Genomic DNA, 22,059 nt, shown 5'->3' on the forward strand with positions numbered 1-22,059 from the left:
CCCTTCATGAGACCCAACTCTGCCACAGCTCATCCTCGGAGGCAATCCCGGAAACCTCTTATATAAGTGTGATTTTTAAAATGTGGATAAAACTCTCAATAGAGCATATAAACTAAAGGAGAACAGCTATCTTGTCCTTCCCATAAGCTTATCACTGCAAAAAGTGCTTTTGCTTGTCAAGTTTGGATAGAATGTAATTGATTGGTTTATTATATGGGCAGACAAGGCAGTTAATTTGCCTGTGTGGATTTTTTCCTTTTTTCTATTTTTCTTCGCTTCTCCTTCTCTCTCTCTCTCTCTCTCTCTCTCTCTCTCTCTCTCTCTCTCTCTCTCTCTCTCTGTCTGTCTCTCTCTCACACACACACAATATTCAGAAACACTTGGTGTATGCATTATTAAAACAATAGTGGGGATGTTTTGTCAGTATTATTTTAGTTGATAAATGTCTTCCCTCTTGTTTCTTTGGCAAAAGACAATACAGTATTTGGACTGAAAACTAAAGGAAGCCAGTGGACTTATCTGCTCTGTGCTACCCTGTTACTGAATGATTCTCTCTCTGTTATTTGTTTGTAAAAAGGACAATGCTTTCCACTGATCTGCAAGTCTGTATCACCTCATTTACTGCGTGTATTCACACACGAGGACATCCCTAGACTCATATTTAATGCTATATCTATTTGTGTATTCTGTAAAAGTGAAGGACTGGGGAAGATGACAGCTCTCTTGAGTACTGTGGAAGCACTTGATGTCAGCATGGACATTTTATAACTAGAATTTAAAATCAAGAATGAACATAGTATCTCTATTAGTCTTTAGGTATTTTTTTCAGAAACATCCAAATTTATGCCTTATTGTTTATTAAGATGAACTTGCTGTGTTCTGCATAATTTTACTTTTTGAACTTAAATGTGAAGCTATGAAATGGGGGAAATACAGAGCTTGTTGAGTACACAGCCTGCCTGCTGAAAGATCTTCACCAGCCCCTGTGTCTTCCCAGAGGTTCACAGTGTGCATTTGTTCCTCACTCTTTACTCATCCAGTTTTAAGTCAACGGCAGAAATACTTTGACTACTGCACCACTTAATCTTGAACTGATTTAGAAGAGCCTGTTGAAATTGAAATGCACATATACATGTAAATTGTTAAAACTGTCTCTTGAGATTCCATTGTTTATCATTGTGGACTTTTTGAGGTATAAGGGCATTTGGAATATTTTAAGCTTTAGGATTAGAATAGCAAGTGCTGTAGATAGTAACTGCAAGTGTAAAGCTGGTGTTTCTAGTAAGATGTAGTGACAGGAACTATATGATTGCACAAAATGTTTAGTAAAATTAAACATGTATGAAATAATGTATAAGGATACTAGTAATTTTTGGATCTTATTGCACTGGAAAAAATACTCATAATTCTTAGGAAAAGCAGTGTGCTTTCTTTGAATATAAGGTAGAACCAGTTGACACTACTTAACTTAAAGAAAAGATGGTGAACTCCAGCAAAGCTTTGAGAAATGACAATGGATGCTTACCATTTTTCAAATGATCTATGCTTTAGTCCAGTTGTCTTTTAGTATAAGGTAAGAAAACATTAATGAATATTTTTTGATTTAGGGTTTCTTCTTCCCTCTGACGGGTTTCTGTTTTGGTTCTGAGAAATCATAGGTAGCATGGTTGTAGTGGCATTTTTAACAAAAGCCCTTCCACAGTGGTTACTATTAGAACAGTGAAATTGTCATTCTTCACCATTCAGTTTTTATTGGTACATTATACTCTTCCACATTTGGTAAAAGACCCATGTTACATGTCACAGTTCCTACATGATATATTCTTAAAAGTCATACTCAGAACAGAATGAAGCATTTCTTTTAATAATCTCCTAAATGAAGTACAAAATTAACTTTTGCCCATTAATGGCCTTTTGCTCTTAAAGATAAAAATGAATGTTTATCTGAGAAAATATTTCTAAGTAATTTATATCTTAAAATATACGTAAGAGAATGCCAGCTCAGGTATTTTTCAGTTATTTGTTACAAAATAGGAAACAGAAGAAATATTAAAATGTCAGGAAAGGGCTGGTATTTTAAGGGAGAGTGTTTAATTGGTATAGTGCAATATTATCATCAGTACCTACCCATGTGAAAAGCTGACACAGGCTTATAATCCTAGTAATATAAAACACAAACAAAAGGATCTCTGTGATTGATTGGTCAGCTACCCTACAGATCTGGCAAATACCAGGCTAATGAGAGACCATATATCAAAAAATATGGTGGAGGATTTCTGAAGCTGTATGGCAGACCAACACACACACACACACACACACACACACACACACCCTCATAAGTATGTTTTACATGACTCACAATATGGAATTATTTCACCAAAATCTGTTTAAAATTTCAGAAGGATTCTGCAACAGATTATAATATTAACATTTTCAGAAACATTTTCGGTTTTCTGAAATTATTTTTGACTATTTAAATGTGTTTACTAGACTTCCTCAAGACACATAAAGACATAACAAGGCATATGAAGTCAGGGTTTATCTGTATCTGCCTGAGTCACTATTTAAATTTATATATTTGTAAGGAATGTGAGCAGAGACAGTACAAGTGGTTCTTCATAGAAAGAATGTCTGCTTCTTTCCTGTGGTAAGCACCTCAAGGTGCTCTATAACCTTGTCAGTAAGACTGACTGCTGTTCGGGTACATAGCATAGAATGAAACTGGATGTTCATGCTGGGCATGGTAAATAAGATGAGATTGACCCCCTAGCCTTTCTCTCACTTACCTTACTTACACTGTAAAATCAGCATCTACACTATTGATTGGAGTATATTTAGTTAATTATGAACAGCAAGATGCAAAAGCACGTGGAACTTGAATTCAGCAGGTTGTGGTACTAAAACATTTTCCAGGGCATGAGCAGATGGAGATCAGTCTATTAGAGAACAAGGCAGACATGTTTCAGGTATGGAAATGTCTAATCATTCTCTCATGCTGTGAAGAGAGACTTGACCTTATTGTGTATTGTCATGAATTGCCCTGTTTCATGTTCTGGGTTTCATTCTTTTTGTTTTGTTTTCTTATTTCACTTTTAAAGTTGCAAGCTGACTGTTGCAGATGTAAATAATGAATTGATTCCACTGTTTAAGTGGAATTGGATTTGGCTTTTCCCAAATAGTGTTTCACTTTATCAATATCCATCTGTAATGAGAAATTTTAGGCTGTTCTACCACCCACTCATTCACTGCTGCCTGAGAGAAATCCCCAGTAGTATTAACAGGATAGGTTCAGGTGTTCCACATTCGTCTGATGTTTGTGAAATATGACTTAAAACAAGTTTCTAATTAACATATATAGAATATGTTCATGTATGTAGTAGCTTGCACTAAAATTGTTACTTGTTACAAGGATTCAAATATTTTTCTTGTAGGTATTATACCATTGATAGAATGTAGAGTTTTATGAAAGTTCATATTATTTAAAAATTTTTAATGGGCCTCAGTATATATTTATTCCACGTATTAAGACATTTAATTGAAATGATTGATCAGTATTCACTGCAGTAACTTATTAGTTAGTTGCTGAATTTGTATTTGAATTGCTAGTAAGGTTTTATGTAAGCAGTGTTAATAGTCAAGGCTAATTGAAGAGAAAGTCAGAAGAGCCAGCCAATCGGCTCTCTGGATGCTCATGTTTCTAAGTAAGAAGTATGGTGTTCCGTAGTTTCAGAGACAGTTTCTTTATTCATTATCATATAAGGAATCCTGACTGCTGTGCTCCATTGAGGTCACAGAATATCTACAGTCAACAACACCAATATGACCATAAAACAATACATCCCATTTCAAGTCTGAGCCTCAGACTCTGCTTCTTTCCAATGGCTAGTTTATCATGTCATCATAAACTGTTTGCTTAGGAGGTTCCTTGACTTATAACAGCTAGTGAGTGTGTTTTTTTTTAAGGAATTACTTATATGTGTATATGCCACAATTAAGCTTATTATATTAGAAATTAAGAAAGCTAATGAAACCCTTTAGAGCAATCGTTCTCAACCTTCCTAATATGGGGACCCTTTCATACAGTTCTTTTCATTGTGGTAAGCACCAATCATAAAATTATTTTTGTCACTTTCATAACTAATTTTGCAAGGGTTATGAATTGTAAATATCTGTGTTTTCTGATGGTCGTAGGCAAGTCCTGGTGGAAAAAATCCAAACAGGTCACAATCCCCAGGTTGAGAACCACTGTTCTAGCACCTTGGCTATTTTGCTTTTGGGTATAAGAGAAAATTTTGAGTTAAATATGTTTGCTTATTTCCACATTGTCACTAGTCACTCAATATCCAGTTTAATGCTTGTTATGTGGATCATAGCACACAGGAAGGTCAATCGTTTTCTCTTCTCTAGGGTGCTGTACTTAATCGTAATGCTAAGTAAGTATTTTAATGAAAGTAGAGCTGCATTTATCTAGTCTCTACATTTTCCTAAATCATTGACATATAAAGTAACATAGAGACCTTCTCTGTCAGTTGTGTTTCTATCAAATATTAATGTAGTATGTAGGAAGTTGTACTTGATAGGTACTTAATTGGTTAGACTTTGTTTACGTTAAAAATGGGATTTGTTTCATTTCACTATACTACAAATTTTAGTATTCTCTGTAGTCTAATGTGCACAATATTTATTAAATACTTTAAAAATACTTCTTTAGTCATCAAGTTTAGTTTTTATTTAAAGACATGTTCTTCATTTGCTAAGTTTATATTTTCTTCATGGTTAAAGTATTGCCTTTTTGCTATAATGTGCTATCGGTATAATGTTTTTCTTATATCGACATTTGTTTCATTTAATAAAGTATGTTGTGTTATATCACAGTACTTTTGTGGCTCAATGGCTTCTTTTGAAAACTTATACATTTTATTCATTTGTTTTAACAAATTAAGTGTGTTACAGGTGCAATTAAAATGCTTTCAAGTACTTATTAGAAATAGAAACTAAGTAAAATTAATCAGTAATTGTTTTTACCCTATTGTACTTTTCAGAGTTTAGCCTTATATAAGACATTTTTATATAGTCAAAATCTACTATTTGCTAAGTTTTCATACAATTTTCACAGTTGTGTGTACATAGGATATAGAGTCTACTATTTTAATCTATACTCTACGATTTTAAGAAATGGTATCATAAATTTGTCAGTAGGCCTAGTTAACACAAATTTTTCAAGTTCTGATAGATTTTTACCTCTGCCATTTAGGATATAATTGTTACTAGTACTTTCAGTTATGATTTTGTTTCAATTTAACAGATTTAATGAAATTTTTCTACATGAAAATAACCTGTAAAAATCCTTCAGATATATTTATTCTTTACTTGGCAAACTTCAAGTGGGGTATTTGTCTGTGATTTTCTTTCTCTCTCTTGGATTTTGGTGCTTGCTAGGGTAGAGACCACTGCTTTATGCTATTTAAACTTGGACTTGCAGACTTTGCTTACTGGTGAGTAAGCGAGGACCTTAGAGAACTATCCTAAGACCCCCATTGTCTGCCATCATGAGAAAGCCGTCCTGAAATGTATCCTGATGAAGGTGTCAGGAAGAATTAGGTCAACTCTAACGAGCAAATGCTTCACAGCATCTTCTGAAAGAGCTCCCAATACCAGAACAGGTATTGGATCATTTAAAATTTTTAATGTATTTTTAGATACCTCATTATAAACACTGTCAATTTGCATAGCCTTAATAATTTTGGTAGCATAATTTCTGCATATAGAAGTTCTGTAAGAAAATTATGGTTATAAAAATATACTGATACTATTAGGAAACAATGGCTGAGAGTTTTTAAGCAAGTAAGAACCCTGAAGACCTGGAAAAATTGAACATAAAAATGTGAGACAAAAGGCAGATGAATGGTATCTTAACTATAGAAACTTGCCACAGAAATGTAGCACCAACTGTAATTCAGGCTGATGATCCTAGTGTAACAAAGGCAGAGAAAATTGGATTTTATATATTCCCCCTGATGGTATAATGGTATATACCAAATAATGGTATTTATAACATGTCAATTAAAAGGATTAGTGACATATTATAGTCCCTATTCTTAAATCAGTATTCCTCTATGATTCCAAACCTTTTGAGCAACTTAGAATCAGTCTTACTTAAAAGGCTTTTGTATCGCAGTATTTAGTGTAATGGAAATTTTAGTTGCTGAAAGGTAAATTAATTCAATTGAGAAAGGAAGACCTAAGTATTAATTCTGTAGGCTTACCATATGATATACTTATTTTACATTTAATATTAGCTATATAATCTTGCTTTTAAATGCCAGAGAAACAGTTATTTGAACATTTAAAAATTTAAAATATTTTTAATTTTTTCCAAGCAGTGTTATAATATACCATAACCATACCAAAAAAGCACTTACCAGTTTTATTTTATTCACTTGTGTAACTGGAATTACAGTAAATGTACACTTCAAGTTCATTTCTTGAGCTTCAGTTTTCTTGAAAATAGTTCATTCACTTATTTCATTGATAAGAACTAAGTTATAGAGTAATAATGAGTAAGTCATGGTGTATAGTTACCTCACACTTACATGTGCCTGCATGACTTGACTCTGGAATTGTGAAATGGGTCCTTGAAAGGCTAGGTTTTTGTAGTATGGTAAGAAATTTTGATGAAATATATAGATGATTGTTTTCTTTATTGTGGTCATTTTTAAAGTTACTTTCTTTTGGTATATACATAAGAATAGCTCCGTTTTGTATTTTCCCAATGCTTATTGAATGGGAATTTTGTGTTGTACTCAAGTAATCTGCTTAATAAATCCTTTCTTTGATGTTTTAGTTGTAACTTAATTGAATTTTAATGCTCTAAACCGTGAGAAATCAGTAATAAAATTTGATTGGTTAAAAAAGTACTTCTCTGTAACTGAAATTACAAAGAAAACCAGAAATGAAACACATTTTGTAAGATATATACATCTTGATACTAGTTGCTCAATTTTGGTCTTATGATTCCAGTTGATGCAAAATTCATTTTAAAAACACTGAAATAATACAGATTTTTCTTCATTGTCAGCAGGATGAGATTGTCTGAAGCGAAGAATAGGTATAGTAGTTTTCTTAGATTGTGTACATCATATGAGGCAAGACTATCAAAACATCTGCTGAGTGCTAAGTATCCTCAGAAGTATTTGAAACACCAAGTACATGGAGAAAACTTGACAAAAACTAGTGAGAGTAATATTCATCCTTGAAGTGGCTTCTTCTTGTATATTTAAATATTCTGTTACTTAACATAAAGAGATTGTGTCTGCTATAGATTGTGGTAGCATGCTATAAATGTTAGAAAGTTCATTTATAATATACATTAACCTGAAAAAATACAAGCATAAATTGAAGCATAAATCATATGACAGAAATTACAGCTTAGACTTCTGTGAACTGTCTACTGGATAAATGATTAATTCTCTTTGTTCAAAATTTAATTTTGATTGCTAATTTTTGCACATATACTTACATATATAGTTATTATTCTTAACTTTTTTTATCAGAATGCTGTTCCATGCAAATTGTATTGTTTCAATTTTTCCTCTACAAGATTTATTTAAGATTTAGATCTTCTTTATGATAAATCTTTATTTCAGAATCTCCTGAACAAAGGTTAGAATTAAATGTTAAAGTTATTATGTGTAATACTTTGTTCTTTTGTCTTTGAAATAAATAGTTTCAACATTTAGATACACTGTGACTCTGCTTACCCTACAGATGTGATGAATGCAGACTGTGCTACCATTTTGGCTGTTTAGATCCTCCTTTGAAAAAATCTCCTAAACAAACAGGCTATGGATGGATATGTCAGGAATGTGATTCTTCATCTTCTAAGGTAAGGGATTAAAGGCTTGAAGAAAAGAAATTAGTTTCTTTCATCTTACAATTTTTTTTTAATACCACAACATTCTTTCTGACTTTAAGAATGAAGAAGAAAACTATATTAGATGGCTTAAATTTCCTCCAATGTAGAGCATTTAGCTGTTTTGTATGGCTTCCATATTACTCTAGCATGTTAAATATTGTTGTAATAGGATAATGGCTCTGCTAATTTAGTACTTTGAGGCCATAGCAGGGAACAACTGTTAGTCAAAGAGCTTAACAATAAAATCTTATTTTATTTTGGAGATGATTCATCTTAAGATGAAGCAAATAAATATATTAGGGTTGTTTCATAGACTCAAATCATTTTAAAATTAATTTTAATAATATAAACTTATTTTAGCTTATTAGAAAGGATGAAAATCAAATAAGTCCCTGGGAATTCAGGAGCCTGATACAGCTGTCATCTGGGAGGCTCTGCCAGTGCATGACAAATGCAAAGTTCAGCCAACCATTGAACTGAGCACAGGGTCCCCAGTAGAGGAGTTAGAGACAGGACCCCAGGAGCTAAAGGGTGTTGCAGTACCATAGGAAAAACAACAGTTTGAATCAGGGAGTAAACCACCAACCAAAAAGTACACATGGAGGGACCCATGGCTCCAGATCCATATGCAGCAGAGGATGGCCTTGTTGGACATCAAAGGGAGGAGAGGCCCTTGCTCCTGAGAAGGCTGGATGCCCCAGTGTAGGGGAATGCCAGGTCAGGGAAGCAGGAGTAGGTGGATTTTGGTGAGCAGGGTGAGGAGGGATGGGTTAGGGGATTTTAAGGTGGGGGGAGGGACCAGGAAAGGGGACAACATTTGAAATGTAAATAAAGAATATATCTAATAAAAAATGCCATTTCCTATACAGCTCATTAACATCTTTCTTAGATAATTACTCAAATGAAAGCAAAATGTCCACTAACAAACAAAAAAATCAAATTAAGCTTTACATTTATCTTCTAAATTAAACTCTGAATTTTTCAGAGTATCAGGCTTTTACCTTTCAATTATGGCAGTCTATAGTTTCTATTTGTTTGTTTGTTTGTTTAAAGGCCCTGAAAGAATAGCTAGATTCTTGGTATTTGTTCTCATTTTTCAGAAATGCTGAATATCTTTGCATGAGGACATAAGGTTCAGGCATGGGTTAACAATATTATTATTCCATACAGTTATAAGGAAAATAAAGGCTTATTGTAAAATGAGAGCCATTTTTTAAATAAGTTAAGTCAGTATGAAAATGATGTCAAATTTGATGAAATTGTTATTCTAAAGTTAATTTTAATTTTATAATGTTGTTGAATCAGAAATATTCTTAAGTAGTCAAGATTTATTCTAGCTTAACACAGATGCATTGTGAAACTTTTTTCTTAAGCTTCAAAATTTTGGTTATTTACAAATTAGTTTCTGTCATTCATTAATGCTTTGTGCCTACAAAAGTTAAGCATTTTTTCTTTCTCTCTCTGATCTACATTTACCCTGCATCTCTTCTTCCATCCATCTATCCAAACCAAATGCTTGGCACTGTTCAGAAGCCTCATTGTCCTTATTTGACATGGGGAATCACTCTGAGTCTTCCCGGCTCTTCCATCCTTACTGGCTTCTTAGTTTAGTAGCTTCCCATTCTGATTCCATTACAGTCCTTTCTGCTTTGGAAGCTGTCTCAAGAGCTCTTTGAAACTTCTCTTTTATTGTTCTTTTCACCAGAGGCCTCCAAATAAAGTATGAAACAAAGTGACATTTAACTTAATTATATGTAACATTCTATTGTAATCTCTAGGCCTGAATATATTTTATAATAAAAAGTTTAAAATATTTCTAGACTCTGTAAAATTGCAACATTTATAAAAATACAATTAGTTTTTATAATACTAATTTCATCATAATTGACTTTGTTTGGTTCACTTATATTGTTATCCAATCATAAGGACTTGGGTGTTCTCTAGAAACTTAGCACTTAAGAATAGGTACATAATATTAAATGACAAACACATTTAATGTTTTTGAAATTGGTGAATAATTTAATATATTCATTCCATGGATATAAATAGTCATTGTCCTGTAATTGAGGAGTCTCTCTGACGATATAATCACAGCTCTGCATGAAAACCTAGAAGTGGTTTCCTGTCATCCTACATTTACAGATAAAACAACAAAAATCAGAAAGCTTCTGTTCATGCATCCCTGTTCTGCTCCTCGGTTTCATTCCAGCGGTCTGTCTTAGTAATGCCCTTTAGTATAAAATGGTACTGGTAGGGTCATAGATTGAATTAGGTTCATATAGTGAATTTAATTTCCATATTTCATTGTTACTAGTTATAGAGAGTTCTTTAGTTTTTTCTTAAATACTTGCCAATTTTTAATAAACATGGAATGTTTATTTTATAAAATGCAATTTCCTAAATTTTTGTGGTATGCACCTTCAATAAGAATATCACACCTACAGGGACTGAGAAGAAGGCTCGGTAGGTAAAGTGTATACTGTGCAGGTAAGCATGAGGACATATGCGCGGATCAGCAGCATCTACATAAGAGCCTAGTGCTGCAGTCTGTGTCTGTAAGCCTAGCACCAGGTGGGGCACACACTGGCTGATCTCTGGAGTGGGTTGACCAGCCAGTCCAACCAAAATAGTGAGTTCTGGATTTAGAAAGAGAGTCTGAGTGGTAGGGAAGGTACATGGCACCTGCCTCTGGCCTGTCATGAACAGACATGATTAAGTGCACCCACTTACATGTATAGTATTGTAGACTAGACTGAGTATTGTGGTTTTTTTTTTTTTCTATACAAAAACAAGAGGTTTATTTTCTGGCTCATCATGGTCAAACTTCAATTAGTCCCTCAAGATGAGTTACTTAGAAGGCAACCCCAAATGGCTATTACAAGCAGTATTTATACTTTTTAGGGGCACAGGTTACATCAGCAAGGTTACAGTTCAATCTTATTGGCTAAGCATATTGACCTTTAAATCTATTGGCTAGCAAGCATGACACACATTTGAACTCTACCTGGGATTTTTCCAGAGGGTCAGGTGACTATCAGTCAGTACATTCTGAGAATTTTTCATTCAAGAATGTTCCTGTGGAGAAAGGAACTTGGCCTAGCCTTGACTCCAGGAGGGAGGGGGAAACTGATAGGAGGATGTGGGACTGGAAAATGCCTGTAGGGTCCCTCATTCTCCCCTTTTCATGCACAAGCTCCAATCCTGGAGCTACGCTCAGGGGTCTTGGGTAACTAACTCATACTCTTCAGGTCCTGTCCTCAGGGTCTCATGTTGTTGGCACAGGACCACCAGCTGCACTGCTCCTATCCTCTTTTTTATGAAGGCGATAAGGTCGTTCAATATGCGGGGTCCAAAGGTCAAGAATAGCAGGACAATTAGGGGTCCGAAAAAGGTGGATGTAAGGGTGGTTAACCCAGGGGAGGAAAATGAAACTTCTGTAACTGATGTATGAAAACAAAATATCAATGTATTTATTTTCAAGTAAATAGTTTTGACATTTGTGCCTCTTTGGGAACTTAATATAGCAGTTTCCCCAAGGAGTATCTTGCCACAATACATTAAACAAGCACATTTAATTGAACCTAGTAATATGGGAGATTGAATGTCTAGATTTTATGCATTGTGAAGATTTATGAAAAATATTAAAATGATCTATGCTTAAAAGTTCTTTTAAATTTGAAGCTTATAACTGACCCATAAAAAGGACTTTCTAATACTTTAACTATTAATTTGACTTCTGGGATTTTATATGACATACATGTTGGAATATAGGTTTCTGAATTTAGCATTGCTGAAAGAGAAATCATTTTCATGTAAATCCCATCCTGATGTAGTAGTTTTGACCCTTGTACATAGTGACTGCAGTTTACTGAAATGTTCTGCACTAATCTTTTCTGAGTTTTGATTTAACCTCATATTGCTTAAGATGTGTAAAATCTGTAGAAAGTAAAGACAATCAAAAGATGTTTTGTATTGTTTTGTGCATGTGAGTCCTGTAGAAAAAAAAATCTGTGATGGAAGGTAGGTTTGGTAATTTTATTTGTTTATTTGTTTAGGTATTGACAGTGAATTGCTATTTTTCTGTATGGATGTCTGTGTGAGGGTGTCAGATTCCCCAGAAATGGAGTTACAAACAGAGCTTCCATGAAGGCACTGAGAATTGAATCTGGGGCCTCTGTCTAGAAGAGCAGCCAATGTCATCTCTGTAGCCCCTTGCTAAAAGTTTAAATATTTAATCTATGATGTATTATTCTCTCTAACTGTTCCAGGTAGTTCAATTGTTTTTAACATGAACTCTGGATTTCCTGCTTGCTAGTGAGTAAGGTTAAGCCTGCACGCTGCCTATTGATGTGCTTTTGAGGCTAAGCATGTTTGTAGTTCTTAGAACATTTTCCCTGGGGGAAAATATATAAATGTTGTTTGCCTTGTAGTTTTTAATTGAGTGTTTGGGGCTGCTAGTAATGTATCATTTCTGTTCCAAAATTATAGCTAGTGATGAAGTTAAAAAGAATTAACTTGATAGTCTATAAAAGAGTAAAGAAAGTCTGAGCTACATAGCAAGACTACATTTAATCAAAACAAGCCAACAATAACAATACTATTGTATATTGTTGCTTATGTTCTGAAATAATTAATGATAAAACTGCCTACTTTAGGAATTTATATGCTTCATTATCATAGGAATATTTTATTAAATAGCAATTTTAGCAAAACAGATTACTGTCATTCTTTTGCAATACAACTGGAATCAGTACTGATCTGATTGGTTCAATAATCTAAAGTTTTTCCATGAATATATAATATAATTAAACATATGTTCCACCAAGTCAACCTGGAAATAAGATTGTTTCAGATAAAATTGGTCAATGTTTATGATACACGTACTTTGATATATTTCTTTACAGAATACAAAATAATTAAAATATTTTAATATAGATAATTGCTTCCTAATGTATTCTAAAATAATTTGCAGAATTAAAATACTAAAAATCACTTTTCAACATATACTTATTAGAAACTTGAAAAAGCGAAGCCATTTTCTAACTTTGGTGATGTGGACCTGATGAGTTTATGTACCATGCTGTGGAATGCCATATGTGACAAGGAACTAATCAGAACTGAGAAAATTAAACACAAAGTACAGCAGGATACCCTATATGGAAGGAAATACCTTTGAGGAATCACCAGCATCCTTCTGCCCTTTATTCTAAAATAGCATTTTATCATTTTACTTATTTTCATTTTATAGTAAAGAGTTTACATATTTAAAATTTGAGCATTATTACAAAAGGATATTTTATAATAATTTTCAAAAAGTAAAGAATTCTTTTATTTAATTTTCTAAATTCTTTGTTTACATTCCAAATGCTTTCCTCTTTCCTGGTTCCCCCTCCCGATATGTCCCATAAGCTCTCTTCTCTCCACCCATTCTCCAATCAACCCCCTCCTTTTTCTCTGTCCTGGTACTCCCCTACAATGCTGGATCAGGCCTTTCCAGGACCAGGGCCCTCTCCTTACTTCTTCATGGAAGTCATTTGATATGCTAATTGTATCTTGGGCATTCAGAGCTTCTGGGCTAATTAATATCCACTTATCAGTGATTGCATCCCATGTGTATTCTTTTGTGATTGTGTTACCTCTCTTAGGATGATATTTTCCAGTTCCAACCATTTTGCCTAAAAATTTCATGAATTCATTTTTTTTAATTGCTGAGTAGTATTCCATTGTGTAAATATACCACATTTTCTGTATCCATTTCTCCATTGAGAGTCATCTGGATTCTTTCCAGCTTCTGGCTATTATAAATAAGGCTGCTATGAACATAGTGGAGCATGTGTCCTTATTGCATGCCGGGGAATCCTCTGGGTATGCCCAGGAGATGGCTCAGTGGGTAAGAGCACCGATTGCTCTTCCAAAGGTCCTGAGTTCAGATCCCAGCACGCACATGGTGGCTCCAACCATCCATAAAGAATTCTTTAACTTTCTGACATGGCTTCTGATGCTTACTGTGTTCACAAATCATGGGAGTGGAAGAAAAATAGTAACTGGAATAGATAGATGGTAAACCTGGTTGAAGTAAATTAGCATATTGTAAGTTGCGAAAGTGGCAACCTAACCAGTGTCATTTATATTCTTGCTTTAAATATCAGTGGAAGATTTCAGTCATTTTAGTTAAGATATGGGTAATTTGTTTTCTATAGTTTACTAAACATATAATTTAAGTATTTTAGCATCACATCAACTTTTCTGTGACTTTTTTCTTTCCTAACTTGTATGTTGTACCTTAAGGATATATCCTTTTGCCTATCAGGTAATGTTTTTGTTTTTGTGTTTTGCATTTTTAGTGTACAACATGATATTTTCCTATATGTGTATCATTGTGAGATCCAACCCTTTAAGGTAATCCTCAAACCTAAGCTAAACTGAGTGAACTCAGAGAGGAGATATAAACCAGGGGCTGTAGACACAGGGCCTGTGTACTGTGCTGTCATGTTAGTTGACTTTCAATTAATTCGTATTTGACAATTCTAAAATTAGACTGTATATCATTAAGCATTTTGTATATTTAAGTAATAATTTTCATTTGTCATTAAATATGATGAAAGATATTGTATAATGGGAAAGTAGTTAAATTATAATAAAATCAAAATATGCCTATGGGATAGAAGAAAGAACTGTTTCTGCTCAGGAAAATAGATGGGCTCAGATTTTTTTTAAAATTTTTTTAAATTGGATATTTTATTTATTTATATTTCACATGTTATCCCCTTTCCTGGTTTCCCCTCCAGAAGCCCCCTATTTCCCCCTTCTTCTATGAGAGTGCTCTCCCACCCACCCACCCACCCACCCACCCACCCACTTCTGCCTCCCCACCCTGACACTGGGGCATTGAGCCTTCACAGGACCAAAGGGCCTCTCCTCTCATTGATGCCCGACAAGGCCATCCTCTGCTATCTATGCAGCTGGGGCCCCATGTGTACTCTTTGGTGGTTTAGTCCCTGGGAGTGCTGCGGGGTTTGGTTGATTGATACTGTTCTTCTTCCTATGGGGTTGCAAACCCTTTCAGCTCCTTCAGTCTTTCCCATTACTCCTCTATTGGGGACCCGATGATCAGTGCAATGGCTGCCTGTGAGCATCTTCTTCTGTATTTGTCAAGCTCTGGCAGAGCCTCTCAGGAGACAGTTGTATCAGGCTCTTGTCAGCAAGCACTTCAGTCTGGGCTTGGTGGCTACATATGGGAGGGATGCCCAGGTGGGGTAGCCCTGGATGGCCTTTCCTTCAGTCTCTGCTCTACTCTATATTTTGTCCCTGTATTTCCTTTAGACAGGAGCAATTCTGAGTTCAAATTTTTGAGGATGGGTGGCCACATCCCTCAACCAGGTGCTGTGCCTAACCTCTAGATATGGTCTTGACAGGTTCTTCCTCCCCTCTGTTGGGTTTTTCAGGTAATGCCATCCAGTTGGGTCCTGGGAAACTCTTGCTTTCCTAGAGTCTGGAACTTTCTGTTGGCTACCCCGAGGTCCCCATCCCCCATTGCTACACACTTCTGTTCAATTTCCTGACCCTCTGTATATCTCCCCCACCCCATCGCACACCTGTTCCCCCTTCTTTTTCTTCTATCCCTCTTCTCTTCCTCCCAGTTCCCTCCCACCCTCTACTTCCCATGATTATTTTGTTCTATGGACTCAGTTTTAACTACAGTGCTATGACCTTCAACAAGTGTTCCAGTTATGTAAGGCTTAGCTTGTTTTGTAGCAGTGGTTGAGATTCAGAATTAATGACTTGTTTGTAGAAGAGATGGTTTTATAAAGCAATATCATTGTGAAACACAATTTCTGCAAACATACCAATTAGAGTTTCCTGTTTCTGTGAGAGTTTTACATTATATAGTTGAAATAATGTGTAAGTTTCTTTGCAGAAAAACATCAATTTCATCCTAGAATTAGGAGGCAATGATAGCTATCATTATATAATTAACAAATTTAAACTACAGAATTTATAGTTTTCTTAACAACTAAAATTACATATTATGTTATCCTGTATTTTACATCAAGAAAAATGTATATTTCATGCTAAATATAAAATGGTGGTCCTGTGAATTACTTAGTAGGTCAAAATTTAAGCAATGGCTGTATCAGGTCTAATAGGAGTAATAGGAAAATATCTAAGTGATATGAACATAAAAGGAAACATAAAAATCGTTTTTTAACTGAAAATATGCTTGAGTAACAGGAAAAGAGCATTTCTGATACCCTGAAGACATTATTTCCTACTAATTTATTGAACTTTTAGCTAAAAATTGAAATAAGATGATAAAATATATTAAATTTTAAAATAATGCCAGCCAAAGATATACTTAAGATAATACATTAGGCCAATGAGATGCCTCATTGCATAAAGCACTTGGTGTGCAGGCCAACTTGTGTCCTTCAAGTCTAAACCCCATCACTTTTGTTTGAATCTGTAATCTGAGTACCCCTACAGTCCAGTGTGAGTTAGAAAAAGGGAAACGGCCTGGAAGCTCACAGTCCGCTTAGCCAGTGGGATGCAATGAGGCAAAATTAGCAAAAGAGACATCCCTAACTAAGCGAATGAGAGACTATTCCTGAAAGGTAACCTCTGACTTCCACACTCAGATGCTTACAGGAACCTCATGCTGTGTGTGTGTGTGTGTGGTGTGCACACACATAATATTCAGCAGAAACAATTTTTTGAAAGATAACCTGTATTTTGTCAATGTATATGTTGTGTTTTATTTGTTTGCCTGTTTATTTAGGAGACAAGGTCTCACTAGATCACTATCCTCAGGCCTTTTTATGAAGGCTAGTTGCCTAGTAAGAGCTGATATTCCAGGAATGTGCCACTATGCCCAGCTTACATTGTGTACATGATGGAAAATTCTGTTCTAGTAGATTATAGTAGAAAATAATAGTAGAAATGGTATATATAGATGTAAATATATTTGTAGATTGTTGAGTTGAGCTATAAAATTAGGGAAGCAATAATTCAAAACAGCAAGAATATTTAAAATAATAAATGTATAAAATTCTGCTTTAAAACATGTTTTTTTCTGTTTTTTTTTCTCTTTGTTTTTGTGATTGTTGTTCATTCTGAGTCCACTTTTCCAAATAAAGTTGGAGTCAGTAAAGAAAATCACATGCAGCTATTTACAGTGTTACATTCTGAGTCTAAAATTGGAGGAGCATGGACAAGGTCAAGGCCAACCTGGGTTGTGCCACTAAAGGATTGAAACAAGATACAAATACATTTCCTGTCAGAACAGTAAGATGTGATCATTGTAGAATGTTCACAATGGTTATAAAGAAGGAAAACAATGTACTGCAATTTAAAGGCTGGTTACTTTTCAAAATTTTAGTTTTATCAGTTTGTTATATAGCAAATGTCCTTAATTGTATACGCAATATATGCATTTCCATGTTCTTTTATTAAATCTTATTTTTAATTACATAAATGTATGTGTGCCTGGGGGTGGGGGAGGGAGTAATGTGTGTGTAAATGCAGATCCCTGCAGAAGCCAGAAGCATACACTGAATCCCTTGAGCTGGTGGTAGTAAGGCAGATGCCAGGAAAGTCTCCCCAGTGAACTTCTAAAAGGCATCCTGGCAGTAGTGAGCCAAGGAATACCAGAGAGTCACAGCACACAGCAAACCCGACACAAGAGATGTATTGGGAGGGGGACCCCCCCCCCAGGAGGGTGGCTGTCGCTGCTCAGGTGAGTTGCAGCCGAGAATCTGGAGAACACAGGGTTTATATTGGGTTTCTTGGGGATGGGGAGAAGCTTTCCAGGGTGGCTTGAGATTGAGGGGTTATGTGGTCTGATTGTTGGAGTAAACTCAAGGACCAGTAGGGTAATTTTTTTTTTCCTTGTAAGTCAGGGCCTGGCTATTGGGGCTGGAAAGACCATTATAGCCTTTAGAAAACAATTGACATTTAGGGCCTTTAGGAAAGTCTCGGGGTAGAGTGGGGTTGAAATGGCAGTTACAGCTGTTATGGGGTTTTTGTTGTTGTTGTTGTTGTTGCTATTGTTTTTGTTTTTGTTTTTCTTTTCTTTTCTTTTTTTTTCTTTGAAGCCTCTACAGCCAGGCTGCTGGAGCTAGGGAGAAGGTATATGAAGCCTCTTGTGTGCTTTGGGTTTACAAAGTTTACAAAGGGAGTTAGAACAAATAGCCAACATTCAGCTTATCAACTATATATATATATTCTGAGGATGGATAGGTATCTGTAACAAGTTGTGAGTACAGGTATTAAACTTCATCTTATTTTGTTAATGTAATTAGGCAGTTCCAAGAGCCTACAACAGCAAACTGCTCCTTAATAACTCACTTTAATATTCGCCATATCTCTCCTGGAACACCTTGAAATACAATTCATTTTGTTCTACTCTAAGACAGGCAAAGAATCTGAATAAAGTAGGTTTCACAGGATGGGAGAGGTCTGTATAGCAGACATAGTGCTGCACACCTTAGCACTCAGGAGAATGAGGCAAGCCGTGAGTTTGATGCCAGCCTATTTTCCAGACTGAGTTCCAGTCCAACAAGGACTACATAGTAAGGCCGTGTCTTGAAAAGGTAAAACAAGGGGCAGGGAGAGGGATAGAGAGAGAGATGTCTTTTCATCTGTGTCTTTGTTTTTACCACAGGAACAATGCAACTTCATTTTTCTCCAACCTTAAAGTTCTGTTCCCATCAATAAAATGTTTACTTTTGTTCAGTCATTCTCAAAAGATCACATTTCACACTCCAGGTCAGAAACTCCAGGACAGGAAGGAAGGATAAAAAGAGCCACATGTCTCCCTCTCCTCTTCCTCTCCTCTCATCATTCTGTTTCATTCTCTTCCCTGACTCTCACTTTTCTGTCTTCTATGCTTTACTACCCCCATTACAGAATGCCTTGGTGGGATATTTGTTCATGTGTGTTGCTATAATAAAAATACTTTGAGCAAGTTAATTCACAAAGAAAACAAATTTTCTTGACTGTCAGCTTAAGAGGTTCAGGATCCTAACAGTGGCATTGCTTCAGCTGTGGTGGAGGAATCGCATGTTAGATGACGTCACAGAAGCAGATGCTCACTAGAAGGGAAAGAGCAGAAGGTGAAGACTCTAGAGTCAGACTTACTCTTTTGTAGCAATCTTCTCCTTGGAATTAGGCGGGATTAGAAGGCCATTCCCTCCTTCTGGAAACAGTGCTGTTAATGGCCTAAAGACCTTCAACTATGATTATACTAATATACCCTAACACTGCCAAGCGTCCAGCACAAGAACCCTTAGATGAGAAAACTCATGTCCCAACCATAGCCTCCAGCTTAAAGCCTCCATTTCTCTACAGTCCTTGGGACTAGCCTCAATTCCTTGCCTGCTCCCTTGGTATTCAGCAGGATTTTCTCTGAGCTGGCATCTTTGATGTCCAAGTCATCTGCACTAGCCTGACTGAAAACTCTTACAGCAGGATTTTTCCTATCTTCTCAAAGACAAAGGGTCAGGTATTAAACATCTTTTATATTTTAATTGTCTACTTCTCTACTGCTAGTCTGATTCCTGCTTAGCCACTTTTGAAAATATTTTTAAAGCATTATTCTGGCAAAAGGAAGTATATAAGTAATATGGGTCCTGTATCCTACATTGTACTTTATATGCCTGAGGCTGTTTACTGGTGCACAAAAATTGTCTAGTGTATAAATCTGTGTCAGCCATGACCCAAATATGCAGAAAAGATAAAAGAGAAGAAAATACCTATTCAGCAAATATAAAAATTATATATTTTTATAAATAGTTCTGTTCTACCTGGTATACTTAGCATGTTTGTTAATATATAAATTGATTATAGCAAATATTTTTAAAATATAAATTCAGTTTAATTTTTTAAAAATCTTTACTTCTAAAGTGAATAATATTTGGTTTGCCTAAAAGTATATAATGAATCTGGCAGAAAAAAAACCACATGTTCTGCACAAAATTGTACAGGGAGCTATAGCCCATAAGTGTTTGAATATTTACTTTGTCTTGGTGGATATGCTATATGCTTACAATGCTTCACATAAATTATTGAATAAATATCTACAGTTTAATTCATAAGCTGTGCTAAATCTTTTATTGTGTGTTAGAATTTAATAACTATATATATAACTCTTGACCCTAAAAGTTACACTTTCGTATATCTGTGAAATACTATCTAGCTTTCATAGTTTTCTTCAAATGATATATTATCCACAATTTGCTTTTAATTCTTGAATCTGAAAACAGTGCCTCTAGTCCCTCAGTCCCTGATACACTGTATTTGTACCTTCTAGTTGAATGCAAGACTTTAAGTCTACTATCCCAGTTTGTATACATATGTTATTTCACTGTAGGTGGGCTAAATACCATGAAAATGATTTCTTGGGAAATTCTTTTAAATTTAAGATGAGCAATCTACCAGTGAACTTACTAGTGTCTAATTTGTTTAGAATCTGAATATTCCATATCCATAATTGTTCATTGTCTGTGCCTGTAAGTGCATGTTGTGCACAAATTTATGCATGTGAATGTATATGAACATGTGTGCACCCCAGAGACAGTCACAGATGTCCAGATGTCCATTCCTGGGGATCCCTATACCTTTTTGGGGGCAGTCTCTCATTTGGCTTGGAGATTATCAAGCAAACTAGGCTACTCAGCTCAAGCCGCACTCCCTGTCTCTGCTCCCTAGCAGGGATTGCAAGTTCTTCTGGCTTTTAAAATGATACGCATTTAGCATAACTGGATTATGTGGGTTTTTTTTTTTAGAACAAAAAAAAGGGACAGGAACTACTTAATTAGTTTTACTGGTACTTATGTGGTTAAAAATTAGAATAATATTACTGTAGTCCAAATGCCTTAAATTTTTACTGATAAGGAAAATTAGCTTGGAGATGATGGTCACGACAGACTTACACAGCTGGCTAGAGGCAGAGTGATGTCCAAGTCAGTATTGGCCAGTGAGTGCTCTGCCTGTCAACATTTATTAATTGAGTGTGTCAAGATCTTCTGTAGTATGATAGTGTTACTTGATAAATCTAGTGATTAGTCTATGATAAGCTATAGACATGTGGAAGCATTTTGTGAAACTCACACTACAGAAGGAACCATGACGATATCAGATGGTTACCGTCACAAAAAGCTAAGTAAATCCTGACAAACACAGAAATATTTTTTACTCTCCTTGTTCTATAAGAGTAGATGTCCAAAATTGTGATTTGTCACTGAAAGGGAACTCACCTCTAAATTCATTTGGGAGTGAGTTCAGGGAGTGCTAGGGAGGGTGAGGCCTACACTGAGTGGTCTACACTCTTTGTCTACTATACTTGTACATAAGAAAAACTAATAAATGTTTTTTCATTGAGATTAAGGTTGAAATCTATATTGATAAATTGTTTAATACTTATGAAGCATTGAGAATGGCGATCCCTCTGTTTTTATCCTTTTTCTTTTCATTTGAAGGCTATTTAAATTTAATTAAACACATTGGCTTAACTGCCATTATTGGAAATACTCTTTGTCCTTTTTTTCTCTTGTAACTCAAACTTTGTTAAGGAGTAACAATTTTCTGTGTTGGCAATGTTAAATGTAACCTTAGCTTTCAATTCATTGCTGCAGTTACGTTTCCAGAGCCTGCTTTAGGAGATAAACCCATTGCAAATGAAGACAGCATTCATTTTCCTTCCACCTCAGGCCACACAAAATTGATTGGGGTAATAAAATGACAGCACCTTGTAATATACTGAAGGCTCTTTAATTTGAAAACCAGTTCCAGCCTGATTCCGAGCTTGTTTAAAGCTAATTTATGGCTTACATAATTTTCAGCTGGCTGACCAAGGTAAAGGATGATGTATGAAAACTGATAAAGAATTAACTTATGATACATTCAGATGTGTCTTGTTAAAGTCAGATGGTTTTTAAAACAGAAGGCAGGGAGAGGAGTCAGAAATACAGAAATAGTAAGTCGGGTTTTTTTTTTTTTCTTTTGGGTAGCACTATTAACCGTAGTTTAATTTCTCAGCATGTGTTAAGAAGAGCTTACTCTTTTTTTTTTTTTTTTTTGTAAAATCAGTTCTATTTTGTGTTTTTTGTATTTTAAAGAGCTACATTTTCCATGACATTAAGGACAAT

The 22,059-nt window shown here is 35.2% G+C and overlaps 1 protein-coding gene across 4 annotated transcripts in view; it reads left to right on the forward strand.

Moving 5' to 3' along the window:
- Positions 1–22,059, forward strand: part of Phf14 (PHD finger protein 14) — a 174,648-nt gene that overhangs the window by 131,064 nt on the left and 21,525 nt on the right. For 3 of the 4 annotated variants that reach the window (XM_052173245.1, XM_052173244.1, XM_052173247.1), the window contains one exon: positions 7,768–7,885. In XM_052173245.1, the coding sequence (XP_052029205.1) occupies positions 7,768–7,885 (118 nt within the window). Of the gene's footprint in view, positions 1–5,482; positions 5,664–7,767; positions 7,886–22,059 lie in introns of those variants that run through there. The other variant, XR_007976556.1, reaches the window with a different exon arrangement.

The sequence above is a fragment of the Apodemus sylvaticus genome, chromosome 2, assembly GCF_947179515.1.
Source record: "Apodemus sylvaticus chromosome 2, mApoSyl1.1, whole genome shotgun sequence".
NCBI classification, from domain to species: Eukaryota; Metazoa; Chordata; class Mammalia; order Rodentia; family Muridae; genus Apodemus; species Apodemus sylvaticus.